We start from the raw sequence: 25,743 nt of genomic DNA, 5'->3' as shown, positions 1-25,743 counted from the left end.
GCAGATTGTAGTCAAAAAGCTCAACCAGGCCAGGAGCAGTGGCTCATGCCTGTAATCCCAACACTTTGGGAGGCCGAGGTGGGTGGGTCACCTGAGGTCAGGAGTTCAAGACCAGCCAGGCCAACATGCGGAGGCCCCGTCTCTACTAAAAATACAAAAATTAGCCGAGTGTGGTGACACATACCTGTAGTCCCAGCTACTCAGGAGGCTGAGGCAGGGGAATAGCTTGAATCTGGGAGGCAGAGGTTTCAGTGAGCTGAGATCGTGCCATCGCACTCCAGCCTGGGTGACAGAACGAGACTCCGTCTCTTAAGAAAAAAAAAAAAAAAAAAAAGCTTGACCAGAGAATCTTAACTCTGAGCTGCTGAGGGTAGCATGGTGTGGGTCGCTGGGGAGAGAGCCCTGTTTTGGGGGTTAAAGCAAGATAAAGGCGGCAAGGCTCTGGACTGGTGAAGCTGGCAGAAGGACCACTGATGTGCCTGCCTCCTTCCTCCCATGTCTGTGGCCATGGGCAGCCTTAGCTCGGCACTGCAGAGAGCTTGCTCACAGCCCTCAGAATTCTCTTCCAACTTCAGACCCACAGGTGGGTGTATCAGGGAGCCATCCATTATAGGATCATGCCTGCCTGCTCACCAGGCTTTCAGCCTCTGAGCCCTTCACCAGTGGTGAACCCCAAAGGAGTTCTCTCAACTCTTTATAGAATCCTTGGGAATGCGTCTGGAGGGTTCTATGACACCAAATCTGCTTTTGTGCTTCAAGAGCACTGGAGTTGGAGTCTAATATTAGATCTCAGCTCTGTTGCTGGTAACAGAAATAACCACAGCTGGTAGCAGAAGGTAACCACAACAAATTCCTCAACTTTTCTGAACACCTACCTGGTTTCTTTATAGGACTATTGTGAGGATTTGCCAACAAGAACAATATATAAGCACTCAAAAAAGTGACTCTTGTGTGACCATCTGATTTGAAGGACTATCATATGGGAAAAGAAGTGATATTTCACTGAGTGACTCCAGAGACAGATCAGTTTGGGCTCAAAGGATGGAAAACTTGGCTAACTCAGGCTGTCTTCTGAGAATTCCCAGTCAGTGGGACTGTTACAGCCCTGCTTTAGAGAAGGGCCCTTCCTGGGGCAGGAGGCAGCACTAGATGGGCCTCCAGGGTGGCTTCCAATTTTATGATTCCATGAAAGTGTGAGCAGCCTGCATGTATGACAACGTGAGCTGGTGCTGCAGGACTTCAGAGAGGCGGGATCAAGGAACTGGAGCAGCTGAGAAAGGCCTAGCTTTTGGAGGTGAGAGGGGAATCAGCAGAAGATAGTTGTTTTGAAGGATGGAAAACGCAGTGTCAGCCAGCTCCATTTCGGAAAGCACAGGAGAGAGAAGGGAGAGAGGAACCTGGCGTGGAAGAGTGGGAGCTCACTCCTGCTCACTCTGGACTGCGCACCATGGCAGCCCCCTCTTCACTCGCAAACCCCACTTAGTTGGGGGGCTGTCTTTCCACAGCTGCTGACTCTGGAGCTGCTCTGCTGACATTAGGCCTCAGTACCCAGAATCTTCACTGAAATCCTGGGCTCCCTGTTTCTCCTGGCCAGACCACACTCACCAGCACCTTCGCGGGCAACCTGTCTGATCCCCAGTAGGGCCTGGACTCCCTCAATTCCAGCCCCTCCAACTGGGCTGCTTGCACTTTGTGCTCACCCCAGTGAGCTGCGTGAGATTGCAGTTCCCATTTGGCCATGACATTCTCGAAGGCCAGACTGTGGCTTACTCGTCTCTGCATCTGCTGTGCCTGTCACAGGTTGGGTGCCCTGGGAAGTGGCTTGGAGAGGCCAACATGCAGGGCATTTATTGGGGTTGCTCCTGGAATCAACACCCAGGAAAGCAGGCCCAGGAGAAAGACTGGAGCAGAGAGAAGTTGAGCAGCAATGCAAGCCCAGTGTGCGCCTCAGCCGGCTCAGCCCTGCGGAGTTGTCCTAAGTCAGGGCAGGTGGTCAGGCTTCCATTCTGCTCAGTTGCTCAGCCTTTGGGTGCCAGCTGCCACCAGGAGCATGGCCTGGGGAGAGGACTTTTTTTGTTTGTTTTCTGAGATGGAGTCTCACTCTGTCACCCAGGCTGGAGTGCAGTGGCACAATCTCAGCTCACTGCAACCTCGGCTGGGTTCAAGCAATTCTCCTTCCTCAGCCTCCTGAGTAGCTGGGATTACAGGTGCCTGCCACCATGCCCGGCTAATTTTTGTATTTTCAGTAGAGACGGGGTTTCACCATGTTGGCCAGGCTGGTCTCCAACTCCTGACCTCAGGTGATCTGCCTGCCTCAGCCTCCTGAAGTGCTGGGATTACAGGCGTCAGCCACTGCGCCCAGCCTTAAAAGAGCCTTTTTTTTTTTTTTTTTTTTTTTTGAGACAGGATCTCACTCTGTGGCCCTGGTTGGAGTATGGTGGCAAAATTATAGCTCACTCCAGTCTCAGACTCTCCAGTAGCTGGGACCACAGGCACACAGCATCGCGCCCTGCTAATTTTTAAATTTTTTTTGTGGGGACAGGGTCTCTCTATGTTGCCTAGGCTGGTCTTGAAATCCTAGCCTCCAGTGATCCACTTGCCTTGGCCTCCCATGGTGATGGAGTTACCAGTGTGAGCCACCATGCTCAGCCAGGGCCTTTTTTTTTTTTTTTTTTTTTTTTAAACTTCCCCTTGTTTCAAGACAATGCTAAGGAACTTTAAAATCGTAACAGTTCATATTTACTGGGCTCTTACTGTGTAATGGCAGGGTTGTAATTGTGTTGCCTATATTAACTCAGTCAATCCTCACAATAGCCCTATATGATTGGCATAATTATTATACCCTTATTTGGTACATGAGGAAATACAGGGAATTGATATATTGGATGGCAGGACTGGGACTCCAGGCCAGTCTGACTCTGGAGCACAGCTGGTTGTGTGTGTGTGTGTGTGTGTGTGAGAGAGAGAGAGAGAGAGAGGGAGTGACAGAGTCTTGCTATCACCCAGGCTGGAGTGCAGTAGCTCAGTCTTGGCTTACTGCAACCTCCACCTCCCAGGTTCAAGGGATTCTCCTGCCTCAGCTTCCTGAGTAGCTGAAACTACAGGCATGCACCACCACGCCCAGCTAATTTTTGTATTTTTAGTAGAGACGGGGATTCACCATATTGGCCAGGCTGGTCTCGAGCTCCTGACCTCAGGTGATCCACCCGCCTTGGCCTCCCAAAGTGCTGGGATTACAGGCGTGAGCCACCACGCCGGGCTGAGGAGCACAGCTCTTAACTGCCACACTGTGCTGCCACCAGTACCTTAATGTGCAGAAGAGTCATGGCTTGTTAATTCCATCACTTAAAACTTGTTCTTAGTGGCAGGGACAGGGGGCTTGAACATACTTCTCTCAGGAGAGCAAGCCAGTAAGTAGGAGTTCCTGGGACAGTGACTGACACATGCTAGATGCTCAGTGAGTAGTTAGTTGTTCGTGAAATAAATGGGGCTGGGCACGGTGGCTCACACCTGTAATCCCAGCACTTTGGAAGGCCAAGGTGGGTGGATCAGTTAAGCCCAGGAGTTTAAGACCAGCCTGGGCAACATGGCAAAACCTCGTCTCTAAAAAATACAAAAATTAGCCAGGTATGAGGGTGTGTGCCTGTAGTCCCAGCTACTTGTGGGGCTGAGGTGGGAGGATCACTTTAGCCCAGGAGGTTTAGGCTGCAGTGAGCTGTGATCATGCCACTGTACTACAGTCTGGGGGACAGAGCAAGACCCTGTCTCAATAAATAAATAATTAACACACAGTTCGTGGAAGAGTCATGCACTGGGATTAGCCCAGCTCTACAGCTGATGGTCTTAGGCAAGTGCGTCTCTCCTGGAGTAAAGCATTCTAATGGGCATAACAGTTTGTCTTGCATGCTTCTTTCGGTAAGTGGAAGGATTGAATGAGACAAGGTCCTGTGTAAACAGAATAAAAGTTTTTGTAGAGTCTTACGGATCTAAGAGATATTATTTCATAAGGAAAGAGCTGGCTCTGAGGTCAGCAGCCTGGAGCCTCCTTGAGACACATGCTTACACACATGCACATAAATATTCCAGGGTATCCTCAGGCCTGAATCACCCCAAGACAGCCCCCATAGCCTCCATGTCTGCTGAACCAGGCATCAGAAAGCATGCACGTAGCTGGGTGTGGTGGCACACAATTGTAGTCCCAGCTATTCAAGAGGCAGGGACAGGAGAACCACTTGAACCCAAGGCTGCGGTGAGCTATGGTCTCAGCACGTCTTCCAACCTGGGCAACAGAACAAGTCTCTGTCTCTAAAAAATAAGGCCGGGCACAGTGGCTCACGCCTGTAATCTCAGCACTTTGGGAGGTTGAGGCAGGCAGATCACTTGAGGTTAGGAGTTCGAGACCAGCCTGGCCAACATGGTGAAACTACCATCTATCTATTAACTATTAACTATTAAAAAGTATTAACTATCTATTAAAAATATAAAAAATTAGCTGGGTGTGGTGGCGGGCACCTGTAATTCCAGCTACTCAGGAGGCTGAGGCAGGAGAATCGCTTGAAACAGGAAGGCTGAGGTTGCAGTGAGGCGAGATTGTGCCACTGCACTCCAGCCTGGGTGACAGAGCGAGATTCCATCTCAAAAAATAAAAATAGGCCGGGCGCGGTGGCTCACGCCTGTAATCCCAGCACTTTGGAAGGCCGAGGCGGGCGGATCACAAGGTCAGGAGATCGAGACCATGGTGAAACCCAGTCTCTACTGAAAATAGAAAAAATTAGCCGGGAGCAGTGGCGGGCGCCTGTAGTCCCAGCTACTCGGGAGGCTGAGGCCGGAGAACGGCATGAACCCGGGAGGCGGAGCTTGCAGTGAGCCGAGATTGCGCCACTGCACTCCAGCCTGGGCGACAGAGCGAGACTCCGTCTCAAAAAAAAAAAAAAATATATATATATATATATATATATATATATAAGTAAGCATACACTCTGCTCAGATGTGAGGGGAAAAAAAAAGCATGCACATAGGAGTGCTGTATGAGGCTCTGCCTGGCACCCACTGATTCCCATGGCATGAGGCAGAAATCGCCATGCAATTGAAGCCCATTCTAATAATATGTATAGATCATGCCCTGGCAGTAATTCTAGGTTTCTTTTTTCTTTATGTTAAATAAATAGGTAGTTTGGGAATGATTTCTGTTTTACTGTATGTAGAGAAACCTGTGAAACTCTAAATTAGAATGAATATTCGTCAGCCCATACTACAGCATTTTTAACACTGGGAAATGCTTTCCCAAACCTTTTTTTTTTTTTTTTTTTTTTTTTTTTTGAGACAGGGTCTCATTCTGTTGCCCAGGCTGGCTGGAGTATGGTGACTCAATCTCAACTCACTGCAACCTCCATCTCCTGGGTTCAAGCAATTCTCATGCCTCAGCCTCCCAAGTAGCTGGTATTATAGATGTGCACCACCACACCCAGATAACTTTTTAAAATTTTTAGTGGAGACGGGGTTTCGCTATGTTGGCTAGGCTGGTCTCAAACTCCTTTGCTCAAGTGATCCACCTGCCTCAGCTTCCCAAAGTGGTGGGATTACAGGCGTGAGCCACCGTGCCTGGCCTCCAAACCTTTTCTTTTGGTCCTCTCAAAAGCCAGGTGTGGCGGCAGGCACCTGTAATCTCAGCTACTTGGGAGGCTGAGGCACGAGAATCGCTTGAACCTGGGAGGCAGAGGTTTCAGTGAGCCGAGATCACACCACTGCACTCCAGCCTGGTGACAGAGCGAGACTCCATCTCAAAAAAAAAACAAGAGGAGTTTGAGACGGAAAGATGTTGTTTTCCCTGGTTTAAATACCTCTGTGGGTGCAGAGATGGGGCAAGAACCCCGGTATCTGGGTCCCAGCCTTTTTACATCCAGATCAACTGGTCTCAAATTTGTTTTGAGCCCCCTGTGGGGCTATTCATGCAATGGGTGACATTCTCATGTCCCTCATGCCTTTGAGCACACCCAGGGACATGCCCTTCTATCCTTTTAAGGAAGTATTTTGAACCCAAAATGAGAGGGAGTGATAGTGAATCTGATTTAATTTGTTTTTAATTTGTCAATTAGGGAGCCCACTCTGGAGTCAGAAAGAACTGCATTTGAGTCTGGATTCTATTTTGTAATAGTTGTGTGACCTTGGCAAATTAAGCCTCTCTGCACTTCAGTTTCCTGATCTATAAAGTGGGAATAATAATAGTCCCTGCGTTGAAGAATTATGGTGATTATTAAATAAGACAATACAAGCAGGCCAGGCATAGTGGCTCACGCCTGTAATCCCAGCACTTTGGGAGGCTGAGGCAGGCAGATTGCTTGAGCCCAGGAGTTCAGGACAAGCCTGGGCAACATAGTGAGACCCTGTTGTCTCTATTTGAAAGAAAGAAAAATAATTTTTTTAAAAAAGATAATGCAGGCAAAACTCTCATTATGATTTCCAGCAGTTCAGTAAGTATTAGCCATTACGATGACTATTAGTATTTGTTGAGCCCCTCACTACTCTGTTGATTTTTAGTGAGATATTGATTGTAATGCTCTGTGGCTGAGAACCACTGTAGGGTCAGACCTCCACACCCATGATTTTCGCATCCATGGATTCAACCAACCATGGATAGAAAAAATTCCAGAAAAAGGCTGAGCGTGGTGGCTTGCACCTGTAATCCCAACACTTTGCAAGGCCAAGGCAGGCAGATCACAAGGTCAGGAGTTCGAGACCAGCCTGGCCAACATGGGGAAATCCTGTCTCTACTAAAAATACAAAAATTAGGCCGGGCACGGTGGCTCAAGCCTGTAATCCCAGCACTTTGGGAGGCCGAGATGGGCAGATCACGAGGTCAGGAGATCGAGACCATCCTGACTAACCCCGTGAAACCCCGTCTCTACTAAAAACTACCAAAAAAACTAGCCGGGCGAGGTGGTGGGCGCCTGTAGTCCCAGCTACTCGGGAGGCTGAGGCAGGAGAATGGCGTGAAGCCGGAGGCGGAGCTTGCAGTGAGCTGAGATCCGGCCACTGCACTCCAGCCTGGGCGACAGAGCGAGACTCCATCTCAAAAAAAAAATACAAAAATACAAAAATACAAAAATTAACTGGGCATGGTGGTGTGCACCTGTAATCCCAGCAACTCGGGAGGCTGAGGCAGGAGAATCGCTTGAACCCAGGAGGCGGAGGTTACAGTGAGCTGTGATCACTGTCTTCCACACTGTCTTCCACAATGGTTGAACTAGTTTACAGTGTAAAAGTGCTCCTATTTCTCCACATCCTCTCCAGCACCTGTTGTTTCCTGACTTTTTAATGATTGCCATTCTAACTGGTGTGAGATGGTATCTCATTGTGGTTTTGATTTGCATTTCTCTGATGGCCAGTGATGATGAGCATTTTTTCATGTGTCTGTTGGCTGCATAAATGTCTTCTTTTGAGAAGTGTCTGTTCATATCCCTCGCCCACTTTTTGATGGGGTTGTTTGATTTTTTCTTGTAAATTTGTTTGAGTTCTTTGTAGATTCTGGATATTAGCCCTTTGTCAGCTGAGTAGATTGCAAAAATGTTCTCCCATTCTGTAGGTTGCCTGTTCACTTAAATGGTAGTTTCTTTTGCTGTACAGAAGCTCTTTAGTTTAATTAGATCCCATTTGTCTATTTTGGCTTTTGTTGCCATTGCTTTTGGTGTTTTAGTCATGAAGTCCTTGCCCATGGCTATGTCCTGAATGGTATTTCCTAGGTTTTCTTCTAGGGTTTTTATGGCTTTAGGTCTGACATTTAAGTCGTTAATCCATCTTGAATTAATTTTTGTATAAGGTGTAAGGAAGGGATCCAGTTTCAGCTTTCTACATACGGCTAGCCAGTTTTCCCAGCACCATTTATTAGATAGGGAATCCTTTCCCCATTTCTTGTTTTTGTCAGGTTTGTCAAAGATCAGATGGTTGTAGATGTGCAGTATTATTTCTGAGGGCTCTATTCTGTTCCATTTGTCTATATCTCTGTTTTGGTATGTACCATGCTGTTTTGGTTACTGTAGCCTTGTGTATAGTTTGAAGTCAGGTAGCGTGGAGCATTCACAGATTTTGATACCTGCAAGAGGTCCTGAAACCAGTCCCCCATGGTTACCGAGGCATGGCCATAGTTAGTCATAGTGCCTCAGTCAAAATGAACAGATATCCTTGCCCCCAACTTTGTTTCCTTGGGCCCAGAAAATACCCCTTCTTGGTTGCCCCCACTACACACACATGCACACACACATACACGTACTTCTGGTTCTTTCTGCCTTGTTCCAGGTTGGTGACTCTCCATCAGTGTAGGGTCCAGGTGTTTCTTGACTATTAGGGCCCCTTGAGTGTGGTCATTCTTTTATTTTATTTTATTTTATTTTATTTTTTTTTTTTTTTGAGACGGAGTCTCGCTCTGTCACCCAGGCTGGAGTGCAGTGGCCGGATCTCAGCTCACTGCAAGCTCCGCCTCCCGGGTTTACGCCATTCTCCTGCCTCAGCCTCCCGAGTAGCTGGGACTGCAGGCGCCCGCCACCTCGCCCGGCTAGTTTTTTGTATTTTTTAGTAGAGACGGGGTTTCACGGGGTTAGCCAGGATGGTCTCGATCTCCTGACCTCGTGATCCGCCCGTCTCGGCCTCCCAAAGTGCTGGGATTACAGGCTTGAGCCACCGCGCCCGGCCTTCTTTTATTTTTATTTTTATTTTTTTGAGACAGTCTCACTCTGTTGCCCAGGCTGGAGTGCAGTGGCGGAATCTCAGCTCACTGCAACCTCCAACTCCCAGGTTCAAGCAATTCTCCTGCCTCAGCCTCCCAAATAGCTGGGATTATAGGTGTACACCACCATGACCAGCTAATTTTTGTACTTTTAGTAAAGACATGTTTCACCATGTTGGCCAGGATGATCTCAAACTCCTGACCTCGGGTGATCCACCCATCTTGGCCTCCCAAAGTGCTGGGATTACAGGCGTAAGCCACCGCGCCAGGCCCGAGTGTGGTCATTCTGAACCTCCTTCCCACCAAAGATCCAGTACTCTTCCTCCACCATGAACTCTGCAGTGAGAACACAAGTATGGCATACCCAGAATGTGGGAGTAGAGTTATATTAGAGTAAAACTAGTGAGAACCTACAGATAGTAGTTGAGATGTAGAAGTCATTCAAGATATTGTAAATAGTGGTTTGGTGGTGTCAGGTTGGAAGCACATTTAAGAAATATCAGGTTGGCCGGGTGCAGTGGCTCACACCTGTAATCCCAGCACTTTGGGAGGCCGAGGCGGGTGGATCACGAGGTCAGGAGATCGAGACCATCCTGGCTAACACAGTGAAACCCCATCTCTACTAAAAATACAAAATATTAGCTGGGCGTGGTGGCGGGAGCCTGTAGTCCCAGCTACTCGGGAGGCTGAGGCAGGAGAATGGCGTGAACCCAGGAGGTGGAGGCTGCAGTGAGCAAAGATTGCAACACTGCACTCCAGCCTGGGCGACAGAGCGAGACTCCATCTCAAAAAAAAAAAAAAAAGAACCATCAGGTTGACTAGCGCACAATAAGCCAAAGAAGAACACAGTGATTGGAAGAACACGTGAGGTGTGACGGGATCCTGCAATGAGGAAGGGTGTGACAGAGCGAGCTTTGGTCACGGGATCCCCAGCCCTGCCTTGGAGGAGGCAGACCCTATCTAGTGACTTGTCCCATGAGCAAGACTGGGCAAGGCCCTGGGTGCCTCAGTCTATCAGAGCTTGACACCACCAGCCCCTGAGCTCCTTCTCCTTCCCTAACTGCATTCCACTCTTGCGTGGCTCCTTTGGCTTATGACTCGGCTTCTGGTGTAACTTCTCACCCACAGAGGATGTGCTGACTTAGGAAGATGGACTTTCAGGCCACCTGTCAGCTGTGTTTCTAATGATGAATTAATAAACCGGCATCTAGCTTACATATCAGTCTCTTTCTAAGTTTCACCAGTATAAGATAGAACCCCTTAGCTTGATCTAATAATAACACAAGCACCCTGTACAAAGCATTGTTCTAAGCATTTAACATGAATTAACTCATTTAATCCTTACAATAAGCCAATGAGGTATGATTTATACCCCGCCCTTTTTTTTGAGACAAAGTCTCACTTTCTCCACCAGGCTGGAGTGCAGTGGCGCAACCTTGGCTCACTGAATAGCCTTAACCTCTCTGATTCAAGCAATCCTCCCATCTCAGCCTGCCGAGTAGCTGGGACCGCAGGGACACACCACCATGCCTGGCTAACTTTTGTATTTTTTGAAGAGACAGGGTTTTGCCATGTTACCCAGGCTGGTTTCAAACACCTGATCTCTAGCGATCCTCCTGCCTTGGCCTCCCAAAGTGCTGGGATTACAGGCAGAGCCACCACACCTGGCCTTATCCCCATTTTATAAAAGAGAAAATGGAGACCCAGAGAAGTTACATAAATGAATGTTTGCTCAGTTCTGCCCAGTCAGTAAGACTCTGAGTTGGGGCTTGAACTAAGGTCACCTTGGGCCCAAAGCTCAAGCATGTCCACTTAGCACAGCGAGACACCCCAACCACATGGACACTGGGTACATGAGGTAGAGGGACCTGGTGCTCTGTGCTGTGGTGACCTCTGAAGGTCACGTCTGAGCAGCCTTCCCGGGGCATACCACGTTTCAAAAGATTTTATCTATGAAACAAACCTAATTTGTTAAATAACAATTATTTTCCATAAAAATTTTATCAACATAATACTAATCACGGTTTCTGATCAGCCTTAAATAATCACAGTTGTCAACTCAAGTTATCTAATATCAGCTTCAAGAAAATAAATGTGGACTGGGTGTGGTGGCTCATGCGTATAGTTCCATCACTTTGGGAGGCCAAGGTGGGTGGATCACCTGAGGTCAGGAGTTTAAGACCAGCCTGGGCAACATGGTGAAGCCCTATCTCTACTAAAAATACAAAAATTAGCTGGGCATGGTGGTACACGCCTGTAACCCCAGCTGCTTGGGAGGCTGAGGCAGGAGGATCGCTTGAACCTGGGAGCCGGAGGTTGCAGTGAGCCAAGATTGTGCCACTGCACTCCTGCCTGGGCAATAGAACGAGACTCTGTTAAAAAAATAAAAAAGGGGAGGGGAGGCTGGGGGGAAGAAAAGAAAAGAAAAGAGGCCGGGTTTGGTGGCTCACACCTGTAGTCCCAGCACCTTGGGAGACTGGGGTGGGAGAATCGCTTAAGCCCAGGAGTTCAAGGCCACCCTAGGCAACATAGTGAGACTCCCATTCAAAACATTCTCATTCACACTTTTTTTTTTTTTTTTTTTGGAGACAAAGTCTCGCTTTGTCACCCAGGCTGGAGTGCAATGGCATGATCTCAGCTCCTCATTCACACTTTTTAAAAACTTTCTTGAGGCCGGGTGTGGTGGCTCACACCTGTAATCCCAGCATTTTGGGAGGTCAAGGTGGATGGATCATTTGAGGTCAGAAATTCGAGACCAGCCTGGCCAACATGGTGAAATCACATCTCTAGTAAAAATATAAAAATTAGCTGGGCGTGGTGGCACATGCCTGTAATCCCAGCTGCTGGGAAGGCTGAGGCATGAGAATTGCTTGAACTTGGGAGACGGAGGTTGCAGTGAGCCAAGATCCTGCCACTGCACTCCAGCCTGGGCGACAGAGTGAGACTTTGTCTCAAAAAAGAAAACAAAACTTTCTTGAACTTTTTTGCTCATTATATACAGTAGCTTTATTTTTCTACAGTGTCTTAGAAATCTTGTTTAGGGAAATTATCATGCTAGGAATTGTGAAATCATCTCTCTTTCTCCCCCACTCGCTCCCAGTCCATCTTTATCTCTGTCTCTCTCTCTCTGTTTCTCTCTCTCTCTCTCTCTCATGGTGGTGTTTTCCCTGAAGCTTGTTAAGCACCGGAGATCCTATGTTTCTGAGACAGTGAACATACAGACAAATTTTGTGCAGCAAAATACATTCAACCCCATAGAAAAGGCAAAATTAGGATTGGCATGGTAGCTCACACCTGTAATCCCAGCACTTTGGGAGGCCAAGGTGGGAGGATTGCTTGAGGCCAGGAATTTGAGACCAGCCTGGGCAACACAGAAAGACCCCATCTCTAAAAAAGTTAAAACCTACCAAAAAAGAAACCCCTTCCTCCTGAGTAGCCTCTCCCCCTCCTCCTCTGGCTCCCCATGGCACTTTGGTTCCACCACCCTCGGTGAACTGGTCACCTGTGGCCTTAAAGGAGCATCCTCTGCATACAAGTTGCAAGACAAAAGGCCCTGTCTGATTCATCTTTGAATCCCTTGTGGGGCCAGCATTGAGCCAGGAACACAATGGCAATACTTAAAAGTATGTGGAAAGGAATATTCTTAGGTCTCCATAGCTGCACTTCTCTGGCCTTATGGGTCTATATCCCGGCAAGTCCGTAGAAGTATTTGTACAATTAACGGTGCTGTGTGTGGTTCTTAGTGTTGGAACAGCTGGTGCAACTCCTTTGGAAGAAAGACTATGGCAAGTACTTATTTTGCATCCTCTCTCCCTCCTTCTCTCTCTCTCTCTCTCTCCCTCTCAAGTCTCTCAGATTGCTGTCACCCAGGTTGCCACTGAATATATTAGTTGTGCATTTCTGCTACTGCCTAATTTCCAGTAAGGTTTTCTCCTGATTTTGTTTTTGTTTTGTTTTTTACAAAAGCAATTAGCACACTGGTTGGATTTTTGAAAATTAAAAAAGTCCCCCTTCTTCTTCTTCATTTTTTCCCTTCCCTTTCTGAGTAATTCAGTCCTGACTCCATTAGGTGGAGAAGAATGGGGTTAGGTATCTGCACTAGGGTTGGGGGCTCCCTTGGTATTTCAGAGCAGGATGTCTAGCCCTGAGGAGGGCATTTGTGTAGGAAGGTTGCCCAGTGTGAGTGTCAGAGCCTGAGCAAGGTGAAGACATCCATGCATGGCCTGGTACCAGGGCATCAGAGACTCAACAGCGTGAACCTGCAGCAATGGGGTGGGGGTGATGCCCGGTGTGGAGAGTCACAGCCCAGGAAGGGCCCAAGGAGGGCATTGCTGAGAAAGGAAGGGCCAGGGCAGGGTGTTTGGCAAGGCTGGGATGCAGAGGGCATTCATCATGTATCGTAGGTGGCAGGGAAAGCAACCCAAGACTGAACAAAGTGAGGAGGGCACTGAGTGTGGAAGCGTGAGCAGTGACAGGAGACTGATCTAGAAGTAAACAGATGAAGGAACATGGGAGCCAAGATTCTCATGGGTGGAGAAAAAATTACAAATATAGAACGAAGAAAACTAGAATGAACTCTGTGGTGCTGGATCAAAAATGGAGACACTGGTGTGAACTCATGATTTTCAACACAAAGAGGTACATATAGAAATAAATACAGATTTAGGTGTGTGTGTAAGCTCTGTCCCAGCTCTGTCCATTGAGAGGGTCTTGGAGAAGTGACACCTACGCCCCTCTCAATGAGTACACCCAGCATCCAGATCTTGGGTTCTTTTTTTTTTTTTTTTGAGACAAAGTCTTACTCTGTCACCCAGGCTGGAGTGCAGTGACACTGTGTCAGCTCACTACAACATCTGTCTCCTGGGTTCAAGCAATTCGCCTGCTTCAGCCTCCCAAGTAGCTGAGATTACAGGCGCCCGCCACCATGCCCAGCTAATTTTTTGTATTTTTAGTAGAGATGGGTTTTCACCATTTGTCCGGGCTGGTCTTGAATTCCTGACCTTGTGATCTGCCCGCCTCGGCCTCCCAAAGCGCTGGATTACAGGCATGAGCCACAACGCCCAGCCCCAGATCTTGGCTTCTAAATATCATTCTCTACCATAAGGTATCAGGGCTCCCTGGTGGAAAGCCTGAGAGATAAATTACAGGATGAGCCTAGAACTCTTATACTAGAAAGCCAAGAAGCACTGAAACAATGATGGAGCCATCTAAAAAGGATACAAGGCTGGCGCAGTGGCTCTTGCCTATAATCCCAGCACCTTGGGAGACTAAGGTTGGCAGATCTTATGAGCCCAGGAGTTCGAGACCCCTGTCTCTGCAAAAAAATACAAAAATTAGCTGGTGGGCCAAGTGCAGTAACTCACGCCTGTAATCCCAGCACTTTGGGAGGTTGAGGCAGGTGAATCACCTGAGGTCAGGAGTCTGAGACTAGCCTGACCAACATGAAGAAACCCCCTCTCTACTAAAAATACAAAATTAGCCAGGCATGGTGATGCACGCCTGTAATCGCAGCTACTCAGAAGGCTGAGGCAGGAGAATCGCTTGAACCTGGGAGGCGGAGGTTGCAGTGAGCCGAGATCGCACCAATGCACTCCAGCCTGGGGAACAAGAGCAAAACTCTGTCACCAAAAAAAAAAAAAAAATTGGCTGCTGTGGTGGTGTGCACCTGTAGTCCTGGCTGCTCAGGATACTGAGGTAGGAGGATCAATTGAGCCTAGGAGCTCGAGGCAGCAATGAGCTGTGATTGGGCCACTACACTCCCTGTCTCAAAAAAAAAAAAAAAGACAAAAAAGTCAGCTTGAGGTGCTCCCACTTCAAATTAGGGACTGTTTGAGCATCAGTATAAATAATGATAAGTTTGGGAGTGGTGGCTCATGCCTGTAATCCCCGCACTTTGGGAGGACAAGGTGGATGGATCACTTGAGGTCAGGAGCTTAAGACCAGCCTGGCCAACATGGTGAAACCCTGTCTCTACTAAAAATACAAAAATTAGCGAGGCATTCTGGTGCGCACCTGTAGTCCCAGCTACTTGAGTGGCTGAGGCAGGAGAATTATTTGAACGTGGGAGGCGGAGTTTGCAGTGAGCCAAGATGAGACCACTGCACTCCAGCCCGGGCAACAGAGGGAAGCTCTGTCTCAAAAAAAAAAAAGAAAGAAAAAAAAAAAGAAAAAAGGCCAGGTGCAGTGGCTCAGCCTGTCGGCACTTTGGGAGGGCTGAGAAGGCCCAGTGGGATCCTGAGGTGGGAGATGAGACCATCCTGGCTAACAGTGAAACCCGTCTCATGCAAAAATTAGCGGAGGTGGTGGCGGGCCTGTAGTCCCAGCTACTCCGGAGGCGAATTGAGAGGCCAGAATAGTGTGAACCAGATGAGCTACAGTGAGGTGGTCGTGCCACTGCACTCCAGCCTGAAGCGACAGAAGCCCGAGACTCTGTCTCAAAAAAAAAAAAAAAAAAAAAAAAAAAAAATATATATATATATATATATATATATGATAGCAATGAATTGTAACTCCTGAATAAAGTAGAAAACGACAGGTATCATACTGATATATATAAAAACATGAATACAGTAAAAATTTGATGAGAAATGAGATACATATGTTGAACATATCTCCACCCCAAACATTAATTCACTATGGGGGCAGAGAAAAAGTCACTTTGCAATTAAGGGGCCTGGCAGACATCGCTTTAATCAAGTAATCAGAGTGAAAATCGTGAATAATGGGATAAATCAGCATCTTGTGCCACTTGATAGGAGGCAGTCAGAAGAACACAGCATTGCTTCTGTGATATTCCTGCCAAAGATGCATAACCTGAATCTAAGCCCAAACTGAGGGACAGTCTACAAAATAAATATCCTGTACTCTTTCAAAATGTCAAGGTCAAGAAAAAACAGATAAATTGTTCCGGAGTGAAGAAGAGATTAAAGAAATATAACAAAATGTAGCAGGTAATCTACACTGGATTTGTTGTTGTTGTTGTTGTTGTGTTGAGATGGGGTCTTGCTGTGTTGCTCAGGCTGGAGTGCAGTGGTGTGATCTCAGCTCACTGCAAGCTCTGCCTCCCGGGTTTACGCCATTCTCCTGCCTCAGCTTCCCGAGTAGCTGGGACTACAGGTGCCCGCCACCATGCCCAGCTATTTTTTTGTATTTTTAGTAGAGACACAGTTTCACCGTGTTAGCCAGGATGGTCTTGATCTCCTGACCTCATGATCCGCCTGCCTTGGCTTCCCAAAGTGCTGGGATTACAGGCGAGAGATACAATGCCCAGCCAGGACTTTTTATTTTTATTTTATGTATTTATTTTTTTTTTTGGATACAGAGTCTCGCCTGTCACCCAGGCTGAGGTGCGATGGTAAGATCTTGGCCCACTGCAACCTCCACCTCCCAGGTTCAAGCACTACCACACTCAGCTAATTTTTTCATTTTTAGTAGAGACAGGGTTTCACCATGTTGGCCTGGTCTTGAACTCCTGACCTCAGGTGATCCGCCAGCCTTGGCCTCTCAAAGTGTTGGGATTACAGGAGTAAGCCACCACTCCCAGTCAATTTTTTTTGTTGTTTTTTTTGAGACCGAGTCTCGTTCTGTCACCAGGCTGAAGTGGAGTGGTGAGATCTCAGCTCACTGCAACCTCCAACTCCCAGGTTTAAGCTATTCACCTGCCTCCCCAGTAGCTGGGGCTACAGGCACACACCACCACGCCCAGCTAATTTTTGTATTTTTAGTAGAGACGGGGTTTCACCATGTTGGCCAGGATGATCTCGATCTCTTAACCTCGTGATCTGCCCGCCTCAGCCTCCCAAAGTGCTAGAATTACAGGCATGAGCCACTGCACCCAGCCAATTTTTTTTCAATTTAACTTAATTTATTGAAATACTAAACAAAACTGGAGTGAGGTTTGAGGATTAGATGGTAGAGATATATCTAGGTTAATTTCTTGATTTTGATGGTTGTACTGTGGCTATGTAGGAGAATGCTTGCAGGAAATATACTGAAGTATTCAAGAGTGATAGGGCATCAGATTGGCTACTTACTTGTAAATGGTTTGTGGGGTAAAAAAGTTATTTGTTCTGTACTTCCATTTTTCTGTATGCTCAATATTGATTATAGCTCATTGCAATCTTGAACTTCTGGACTCAAGCAATCCTCCCATCTCAGCCTCTCAAAGTGCTGGGATTATAGGCATGAGCCACTGTATCCAGCCCAATTTTCTTTATAGAAAAATATAAACAGCTGGGCACGGTGGCTCATGCCTGTAATCCCAGCACTTCAGGAGGCCAAGGCAGGCGGATCACCTGAGATCAGGAGTTTGAGACCAGCCTGGCCAACATGGTGAAACTCCGTCTCTACTAAAAATACAAAAATTAGCTGCGCGTGGTGGCACACGCCTATAATCCTAGCTACTCGGGAGGCAGAAGCAAGAGAATCACTTGAATCGGGGAGGTGGAGTTGCAGTGAGCCGAGATCCTGCCACTGCACTGGGGCCTAGGGGGTGGAATAAACCTGGAGCCTGGGGGATAGAATGAGACTCTTATCTAAAACAAAACAAAACAAAACAAAACAAAACAAAACAAAAAAACAATGTTTTTTTGGTTCAGGATCCAATTCAGGATCCCATATTGCATTTAGCTGTTACATCTATTTAGACGTCATTTTATTTGGAACAATTCTTTAGTCTTTCTTTATCTTTCATGACCTGGACATTTTGGAAGAGTACAGGGCATTTATTAATTTGGGCTAGTCTGGTGTTTTCTCATGATTAGATTGGGGCTATGCATTTTTGTCAGGAACACCACGGAAATGATGCTGTTCCTTCTCAGTGCATCTTATCAGGAGGCATGTGATGCCAATTTGTCCCATTACTGCTGATGTTAACTTCGATTACTTAGTTACGGTGGTGTCTGCCAGGTTTCTACCCTGTAAATTACTAGTTTTCCCTTTGTAATTAACACGTTTCCTGTAGAGAAGAAATACGTAATTTTTATCTAATACAAATTATCGATGTTTTGCAAGAATAATTTGTTCCTTTGAAGCTTTGAGTCCTTCCCCACCCCTAGGTGACAGAGATTTTCTACACCATTGTTTTCTATTAATAGTATCGTTTTATTTTTATTGAGGTCTTTAATCCATCCAGAATTCACCCTGTACGCACTGCCGTATAGGAACAGGGTTTTCATTTTTCTCCATATAATGAGCCAGTTTTTCTAGCATTACCTATGAAACAATCTGTCCTCTCTTCAGTGATGGTGATGCCACATTTGCGCACATGATGTTCTCATTTGTACTACATTGTGCGTCAGGTTCTCTTTTGGTTTCTTTGATCTTACACCCATACTATACTGTTTTGATTACTGTAGATTAGAACTTTTTTTTTTTTTTTGAGATGGAGTCTCACTCTGTCGCCCAGCCTGGAGTGCAGTGGCGCAATCTCGGCTCACTGCAAGCTCCGCCTCCCGGGTTCCCGCCATTCTCCTGCCTCAGCCTCCCAAGTAGCTGGGACTACAGGCGCCCGCCACCATACTGGTTATTTTTTGTATTTTTAGTAGAGACGGGGTTTCACCATGTTAGCCAGGATGGTCTCGATCTCCTGAACTCGTGATCCGCCCACCTTGGCCTCCCAAAGTGCTGGGATTACAGGCATGAGCCACCAGGCCCGCCCCACCCCCTCTTTTTTTTAAGACAGAGTTTCACTTGTCTCCCAGGCTGGAGTGCAGTGACACAATCTCAGCTCACAGCAACCTCTGCCTCCCAGGTTCAAGCAATTCTCCTGCCTCAGCCTCCTGAGTAGCTGGGATACAGGCGAGCGCCACCACACTTAGCTAAATTGTTTTGTATTTTTAGTAGAGATAGGGTTTCACTATGTTGGCTAGGTTGGTCTTGAACCCCTGACCTCAAGCAATTCGCCCACCTTGGCCTCTCAAAGTGCTGGGATTACAGGGGTGAGCCACCACGCCCGGTCTGTAGTCTTTAGTCTTGTAGTATGTCTTGATATCTGGTAGAGCAAGCTTCATTCCTTTTTTTTTTTGGAGTTGGAGTCTTACTCTGTTGCCCAGGCTGCAGTGCAGAGGCACAATCTCAGCTCACTGCAACCTCTGCCTCCCAAATTCAAGTGAGCCCCCTGCCTCAGCCTCCTGAGTAGCTGGGACTACAGGCACATGCTGCCTGTGCCACCACGCTTGGCTAATGTTTTGTATTTTTAGTAGAGATGGGATTTCACCATGTTGACTAGGCTGATCTTGAACCCCTGACCTCAGGTGATCCACCCATCTTGGCCTCCCAAAGTGCTGGGATTACAGGTGTGAGCCACCGCACCCTGCCCAAGCTCCACTCTTTATTCTTCTTTTTATATATTGACTTTGCTAATTTTGAAAATGTACTTCCGCATATAAATACTAGAGTAAGTTTAAGTTTTTCAGAAAATTCCCATGGATTTCAGTTGGAATTGCACTGAATATACACATTAACTGGGGAGAACACTAACAAAATTTGTTATTAAGCCATTCTGTCCAAGATAATGAAATATTTCTCTATTTTATTTGGATCATCTTCTGTGCTCTTTATTTGAGTTTTTCCCCCCAAAACACTTCTATTGGACTTTGAGTTTTAATGTTTTCTTCAGCGTTTGTTGTGTTTTGTTTTGTTTGAGATGGAGTCTTGCTCTGTTGCCCAGGCTGGAGTGCAGTGGTGTGATCTTGGCTCACTGCAGCCTCCGCCTCCCGGTTCAAGCAATTCTCCTGTCTCAGCCTCACAAGTAGCTGGGATTACAGGCACCACCATTGCACCTGGCTGATTTTTGTAGTTTTTAGTAGAGACAGGGTTTCACCATGTTGGTCAGGCTGGTTTCGAACTCCTAACCTCAGGTGATCCACCGCCTTGGCCTCCCCGAAGTGCTGGGATTACAGACATGAGCCACCATACCTGACTATAGAGGTCTTATATATTGTTAATTAAGTTCCTATATACTTTATAGTTTTTGTCATTATTGTGAATGGCTTCTTTGATTGTCATTTTCTAGTTGGTTACACCTGGTATAGAGATACACTATTGAGGCCGGGTGCAATGGCTCACGCCTGTAATCCCAGCACTTTGGAATTACCTGACCTCATGATCCGCCCCGCCTTGGCCTCCCAAAGTGCTGGGATTACAGGCATGAGCCACTGCGCCAGGCCTATGCTCTCATTCTAACAGCAAAAACCTGCCTCCCTCCCGGCTGGGCACGGTGGCTCACACCTGTAATCCCAGCACTTTAAGAGGCCAAGGTGAGCAGATCACTTGAGGTCAGGAGTTTGAGGCCAGCTTGGCCAACATGGTGAAACCCTGTCTCCACTAAAAATACAAAATGTAAGCTGGGCATGTTGGCGGGTGCCTGTAATTCCAGCTACTCAGGAGGCTGAGGCAGGAGAATCACTTGAACCCGGGAGGTGGAGGTTGCAATGAGCTGAGACCACGCCACTGTACTCCAGCCTGGGCGACACAGCGAGACTCCGTCTCAGAAAAACAAAACAAAGAACTACCTCCCACCATGCACCATTGGAACTTAATTGTTCAAATCTGGGATACACATGGGGTGATCTCAACATTATTAACCTACCCCAAGGAAACAGCGTTATCAACAAGAGTACAGTACTTGTGTACAGTTCCTTTTACCTTTAGTCTTACAGACTCTACACATTTCCAAAATAACTTAGGTCAGCACCATTCTCCCCACGACTCCTTTTCAGTGAAGTTATTTCATATGTTTGTAATACAGGTAGATTCTTTTATTCCATTCTTCACTCCATCCTGGGATCACTCAATCTCCTAAATGATTTTTTAAAATTTGCATGCATGATGTTTTACTCTTTGAGCTGTAAGGATCTATGGGTTTTGACAAACGCATAGTGTCATGTATCTACAATTACAGTATCATACAGAAAAGCTTCAATGCCCTCCCCCATATCTCCTGTGTTTCCTCATTTAACCGTCACTGCACCCTCCCTCCCAAACCCTGGCAACCACTAATTTGTTTATCATTTCTATAGTTTTGCCTATTCCAGAGTGTCATATAAGTGAAATTATACACTCGGTAGCCTTTCAGACTGACTTCTTTCACTTAGCACTGTGCATTGAAAATTCATCTATGTATTTGTGTGGTTTGATAGCTCGTTGCTTTTTATTGCTGAATAGTATTTCATTGTGGGGATGTATCACAGTTTACCCATTCACCTATTGAAGGATATTTTGGTTGCTTCTACTTTTCAGCAATTTTGAATAAACGTGCCATAAACATTTATGTGCTAGATTGCTAGTTTGTGTGTGAACACAAGTTTTCTTACCAGCTGGGTAAATACCTAACAGTGGGATTGCTGGATTGTGGGGTAAAACTATGTTCAGTAAAACTATGTTCGGCTTTGTAAGAAACTGCCAAACTATCTTCCAAAGTGGCTGTATCGGGCCAGGTGCAGTGGCTGACGCCTATAATCCCAGCACTTTGGGAGGCCAAGGCAGGCAGATCGCCTGAGGCCAGGAGTTCAAGACCAGCCTGACCAACATGGCAAAATGCTGTCTCTACTAAAAATACAAAAATTAGCCGGGCGTGGTGGTGGGTGCCTATAATCCCAACTACTTGGGAGGCTGAGGCAGGAGAATTGCTTGAACCCAGGAGGCAGAGGTTGCAGTGAGCCAAGATAGCGCCATTGTACTCCAGGCTGGGCGACAGAGCAAGACTATCTCAAAAACAACAACAACAAAAGCCAAAGTGGCTGTATCATTTTACATTCCTGCCAGCAATGAATGAGCATTCCTGTGTCTTCACCTCCTTGTCAGCAACTGGTATTGTTAGTTTTCTGGATTTTAGCCATTCTAAAATGTGTGCAGTGGTTATTTATGGTATTTTTAAAGTGTTCTTTTTGTTATTTATTTTTAGTTTTAATGCATAATGGTTAGGGAACATAGTCTATGTGATATTGATGTGAATCTAATGGTGGAATCAATGTTGGTCTTTCTTTGTGACTCAATGCATGGCTTATTTATGTAAATCTTCTGAGTGTACACGAAAAGAGGATTCCCTGTTTGTGCAATCCGGCAGAACACAGGAGTTCAGAGCATAAGCTTTGGAGTCAGCCTGCATGTTTCCCATCCTGCTCTAAGGTTAGTAACAATATGAGCTCAAGCAAGCTTTTTTCCCTATGCCTCAGATCCTTTAATAAATGGAAATAATAACAATAGTATCTACCTTTTAGAGTTATTGTAAGGATTAAAACAGCTACTATTTGTAAAGTACCTAGAACTGTGCCTAGCACTGTAGTAAGCATGATATAAATGTTTGTAAAATAAAGTGATGTATCTAAACTTATTGTATATTTAAAGTCTTTTACTATTTTCTTTCTTTTTATTTTATTTATTTTTTTTGAGACAGAGTCTCACTCTGTCACCCAGGCTGGAGTGCAATGGCACGATCTCAGCTCACTGCATCTTCCGCCTCCCAGGTTCAAGTGATTCTTTTGCCTCAGCCTCCGAAGTAGCTGGGATTACAGGCGTATGCCACCACGCCCGGCCAATTTTTGTATTTTTAGTAGAGGTGGGGTTTCACCATGTTGGCCAGTTGGTCTCGAACTCCTGACCTCAAGTGATCTGCCTGCCTTGGCCTCCCAAAATGCTGGGCTTACAGGTGTGAGCCACCGCGCCCAGACTCTATTTTTTAGAGATAAGGTCTTACTCTGTCACCCAGGCTTGAGTTTAGTGGCACCATCATAGCTCACTGCAGCCTCGAACTCCTGGGCCCAAGTCATCCTCCCACCTCAGCCTCCTGAGTAGCTAAGACTACAGGCATGCACCATCACATCCAGCAAATTTTTATTTATTTATTTTATTTCTTACTGACAAGGGTCTTGCTATGTTGCCTAAGCTAGTCTCAACTGCCTGGCCTCAAGTGATCCTCCTGTCTCAGCCTCCCAAAGTGCTTGAATTACAGGTGTGAGCCACTTCACCTGGACTGTTTTTCATTTTTACTTTTTTTTTTTTTTTTTTTGAGACAGCGTTTCGATCTTGTCACTCAGGCTGGAGTGCAAGGGCACAATCTCAGTTCACTGCAACCTCAGCCTCCCAGGTTCAAGCAATTCCCTTGCCTCAGCCTCCCCAGTAGCTGGGATTACAGGCGTGCGCCACCATGCCCATCTAATTTTTATATTTTTAGTAGAGACGGGGTTTCACCATGTTGGCCAGGCTGGTCTCGAACTCCTGACCTCAAGTGACCTGCCCACCTTGGCCTCCCAAAGTGCTGGGACTACAGCCATGGGCAACTATGCCCGGACTTAATTGTAGTTTTCATACCTAAGAGGTCCACAATCATTTACTTAAAATCCATGGGCCGGGCCCAGTGGTTCATGCCTGTAATCCCAGCACTTTGGGAGGCCAAGGCGGGTGGATCACCTGAGATCAGGAGCTCGAGACCAACCTGGCCAACATGGTGCAACCCCATCTCTACTGGAAAAAAAAAGTACAAAACTTAGTTGGGTGTGGTGGCGTGCGCCTGTAATCCCAGCTACTCGAGAGGCTGAGGCAGGAGAATTGCTTGAGCTCCGGAGGTGAAGGTTGCAGTGAGCCGAGATCGCGCTATTGCACTCCAGCCTGAGCGACAGAGCGAGACTCCATTAAAAAAAAAAAAAAAAAGAAAAGAAAAATCCATGAGGAATCCATGAGGACACATATTTTTCAGAATTCAGAATATTTCAAATTTTAGAAAGTTCATACAATAATACTTTAACACAGGAGTCCCCAACCCCTGGGCTGCACATCAGTATCAGTCAGTCGCCTACTAGGAACCCGCCGAACGGCAGGAGGTAAAGCCACAGGCTAGGGAGCATTATCACCTGAACTCAGATCAGCCCCGCATTAGATTCTTATAGGAGCGCAAACCCTGTTGTGAATTGTGTGTGCGAGGGATCTTAGTTGCCTGCTTCTTATGAGAATCTAACTAATGCCTGATGATTTGAGGTGGAGCAGTTTCAACCGGAAACAGTTCCCTGAATCCATGGAAAAACTGTCTTCCACGAAACTGGTCCCTGGCGCCAAATAAGTTGGGGACCACTGTCTAATGCAATACTGCCTGTTAAGTAACATCCCCAGTGGGGTCTGGAACAGTACTCTGTAATCAGACACATTCGTACTTCTGAAGCAAAACATATGACTATTCACCCAGAATGGGATAACTACTATTGTATAAACAGCCCTTTGTTGGTTCAGATTTTGCTACCCAATGAGTATTGTCCTCAAAATTATTACTACTACTATTATTATTATTATTATTATTTTGAGACGGAGTCTCACTCTGTTGCCCAGGCTGGAGTGCAATGGTATGATCTCGGTTCACTGCAACCTCTGCCTCCCAGGTTGGAGCAATTCTCCCGCCTCAGCCTCCCGAGTAGCTGGGATTACAGGCATGCACCACCACGCCCAGCTAATTTTGTATTTTTAGTAGAGACGGGGTTTCTCCATGTTGAGGCTGGTCTCGAACTCCTGATCTCAGGTGATCCGCCTGCCTCGGCCTCCCAAAGTGCTGGGATTACAAGTGTGAGCCACTGCGCCCAGCCATTTTTGCATTTTTAGTAGAGACAGGGTTTCACCATGTTGGCCAGGCTGGTCTCAAATTCCTGTCCTTAAGTGATCCGCCTGCCTCGGCCTCCCAAAATTCTGGGATTACAGGCAAGAACCACCATGCCCGACTAATAATACTTCACTTTAGAATGTACATGTTGTTTGGTTTGTTGTCCTTCACCTGGACTCCCTAGGTGTCTGATGATTTTGGCCTGGGAGCTTATATTCCGCTGTGGGGTCTCAGCCATTCCATCTGGTAGAGGATGTTGGGAAAGCTCTGAAGGCTGTGTCACCCAGTCTATGGTAGTCCTGTGAGTTCCAGGAAAGAACCCTAAGGCAGAGAGCAGTACATCAAACGACTAATCACTCCCATTTGCTGCCACCCACCAAGACATTTAAGCCTTTAAGCTCATAGGGAGAAGCAGGTGGGGAGGAGGTAATTTCCCGGCCCTGGGTTTTTTTTTTTTTTTGAGACGGAGTCTCGCGCTGTGTCACCCAGGCTGGAGTGCAGTGGCGCGATCTCGGCTCACTGCAAGCTCCGCCTCCCAGGTTCACACCATTCTCCTGCCTCAGCCTCCAGAGTAGCTGGGACTACAGGCGCCCGCCACCACGCCCGGCTAGTTTTTTGTATTTTTAGTAGAGACGGGGTTTCACCATGTTAGCCAGGATGGTCTCGATCTCCTCACCTCGTGATCCACCCGCCTCGGCCTCCCAAAGTGCTGGGATTACAGGCTTGAGCCACCGCGCCCGGCCGGCCCTGGGGTTTTGGAAAGAGGAAATGGCAGAGTGGTGCCAAGGTGATTCAGTCCCCTTCTGTTCTCATCAGATCCTCTCCTGGCAGGACTTCTGCACTCTCCTTATATTAGAGGTAGTGGTAATTATTTGTTTTTATAAAACAGGTCATAAAAGTGATAAAAAGTTATCTAGAAGACATTTGCAATGATTTGTTTTTATAAAAATGGACTCATATGGCCGGACACTGTGGCTCACGCCTGTAATCCCAGCACTTTGGGAGGCTGAGGTGGGCGGATCACGAGGTCAGGAGATCGAGACCATCCTGGCTAATATGGTGAAACCCCGTCTCTACTAAAAATACAAAAAATTAGCCGGGCGTGGTGGCAGGCGCCTGTAGTCCCAGTTGCTTGGGAGGCTGAGGCAGGAGAATGGCATGAACCCAGGAGGCAGAGCTTGCAATGAGCCGAGATCGTGCCACTGCACTCCAACCTGGGAGACAGAGCGAGACTCCATCTCAAAAAAAAAATTGAATCATACTATAACATCATTCTGCACCCAGCTTTTTTTTTTTTTCCTCTTATCAATATACATAAATAGAACCCATTCTTTTCTTTTTTTTTTCTTTTTTTTTGAGATGGAGTCTCGCACTGTTGCCTGGGCTGGAGTGCAATGGTGCTATCTTGGCTCACTGCAACCTCCGCCTCCCGGGTTCAAGC

At 46.8% G+C, this 25,743-nt stretch overlaps 1 protein-coding gene across 1 annotated transcript in view; it reads left to right on the top strand.

Annotated features, from left to right (window-relative positions):
- The first annotated feature begins 1,206 nt into the window (after positions 1–1,206).
- LOC116273681 (translation initiation factor IF-2-like) overlaps positions 1,207–25,743 on the top strand; it is a 38,149-nt gene continuing 13,612 nt past the window's right edge. The window contains exon 1 of the mRNA XM_031662930.1: positions 1,207–1,294. Within this exon, the coding sequence (XP_031518790.1) occupies positions 1,207–1,294 (88 nt within the window). The remainder of the gene's footprint in view (positions 1,295–25,743) is intronic.

This window comes from Papio anubis, chromosome 2 (assembly GCF_008728515.1).
Source record: "Papio anubis isolate 15944 chromosome 2, Panubis1.0, whole genome shotgun sequence".
Lineage (NCBI taxonomy): Eukaryota > Metazoa > Chordata > Mammalia > Primates > Cercopithecidae > Papio > Papio anubis.
The sequence above is the reverse complement of the archived record's forward strand: the minus strand, read 5'-3'. Positions and strand labels throughout refer to the sequence as shown.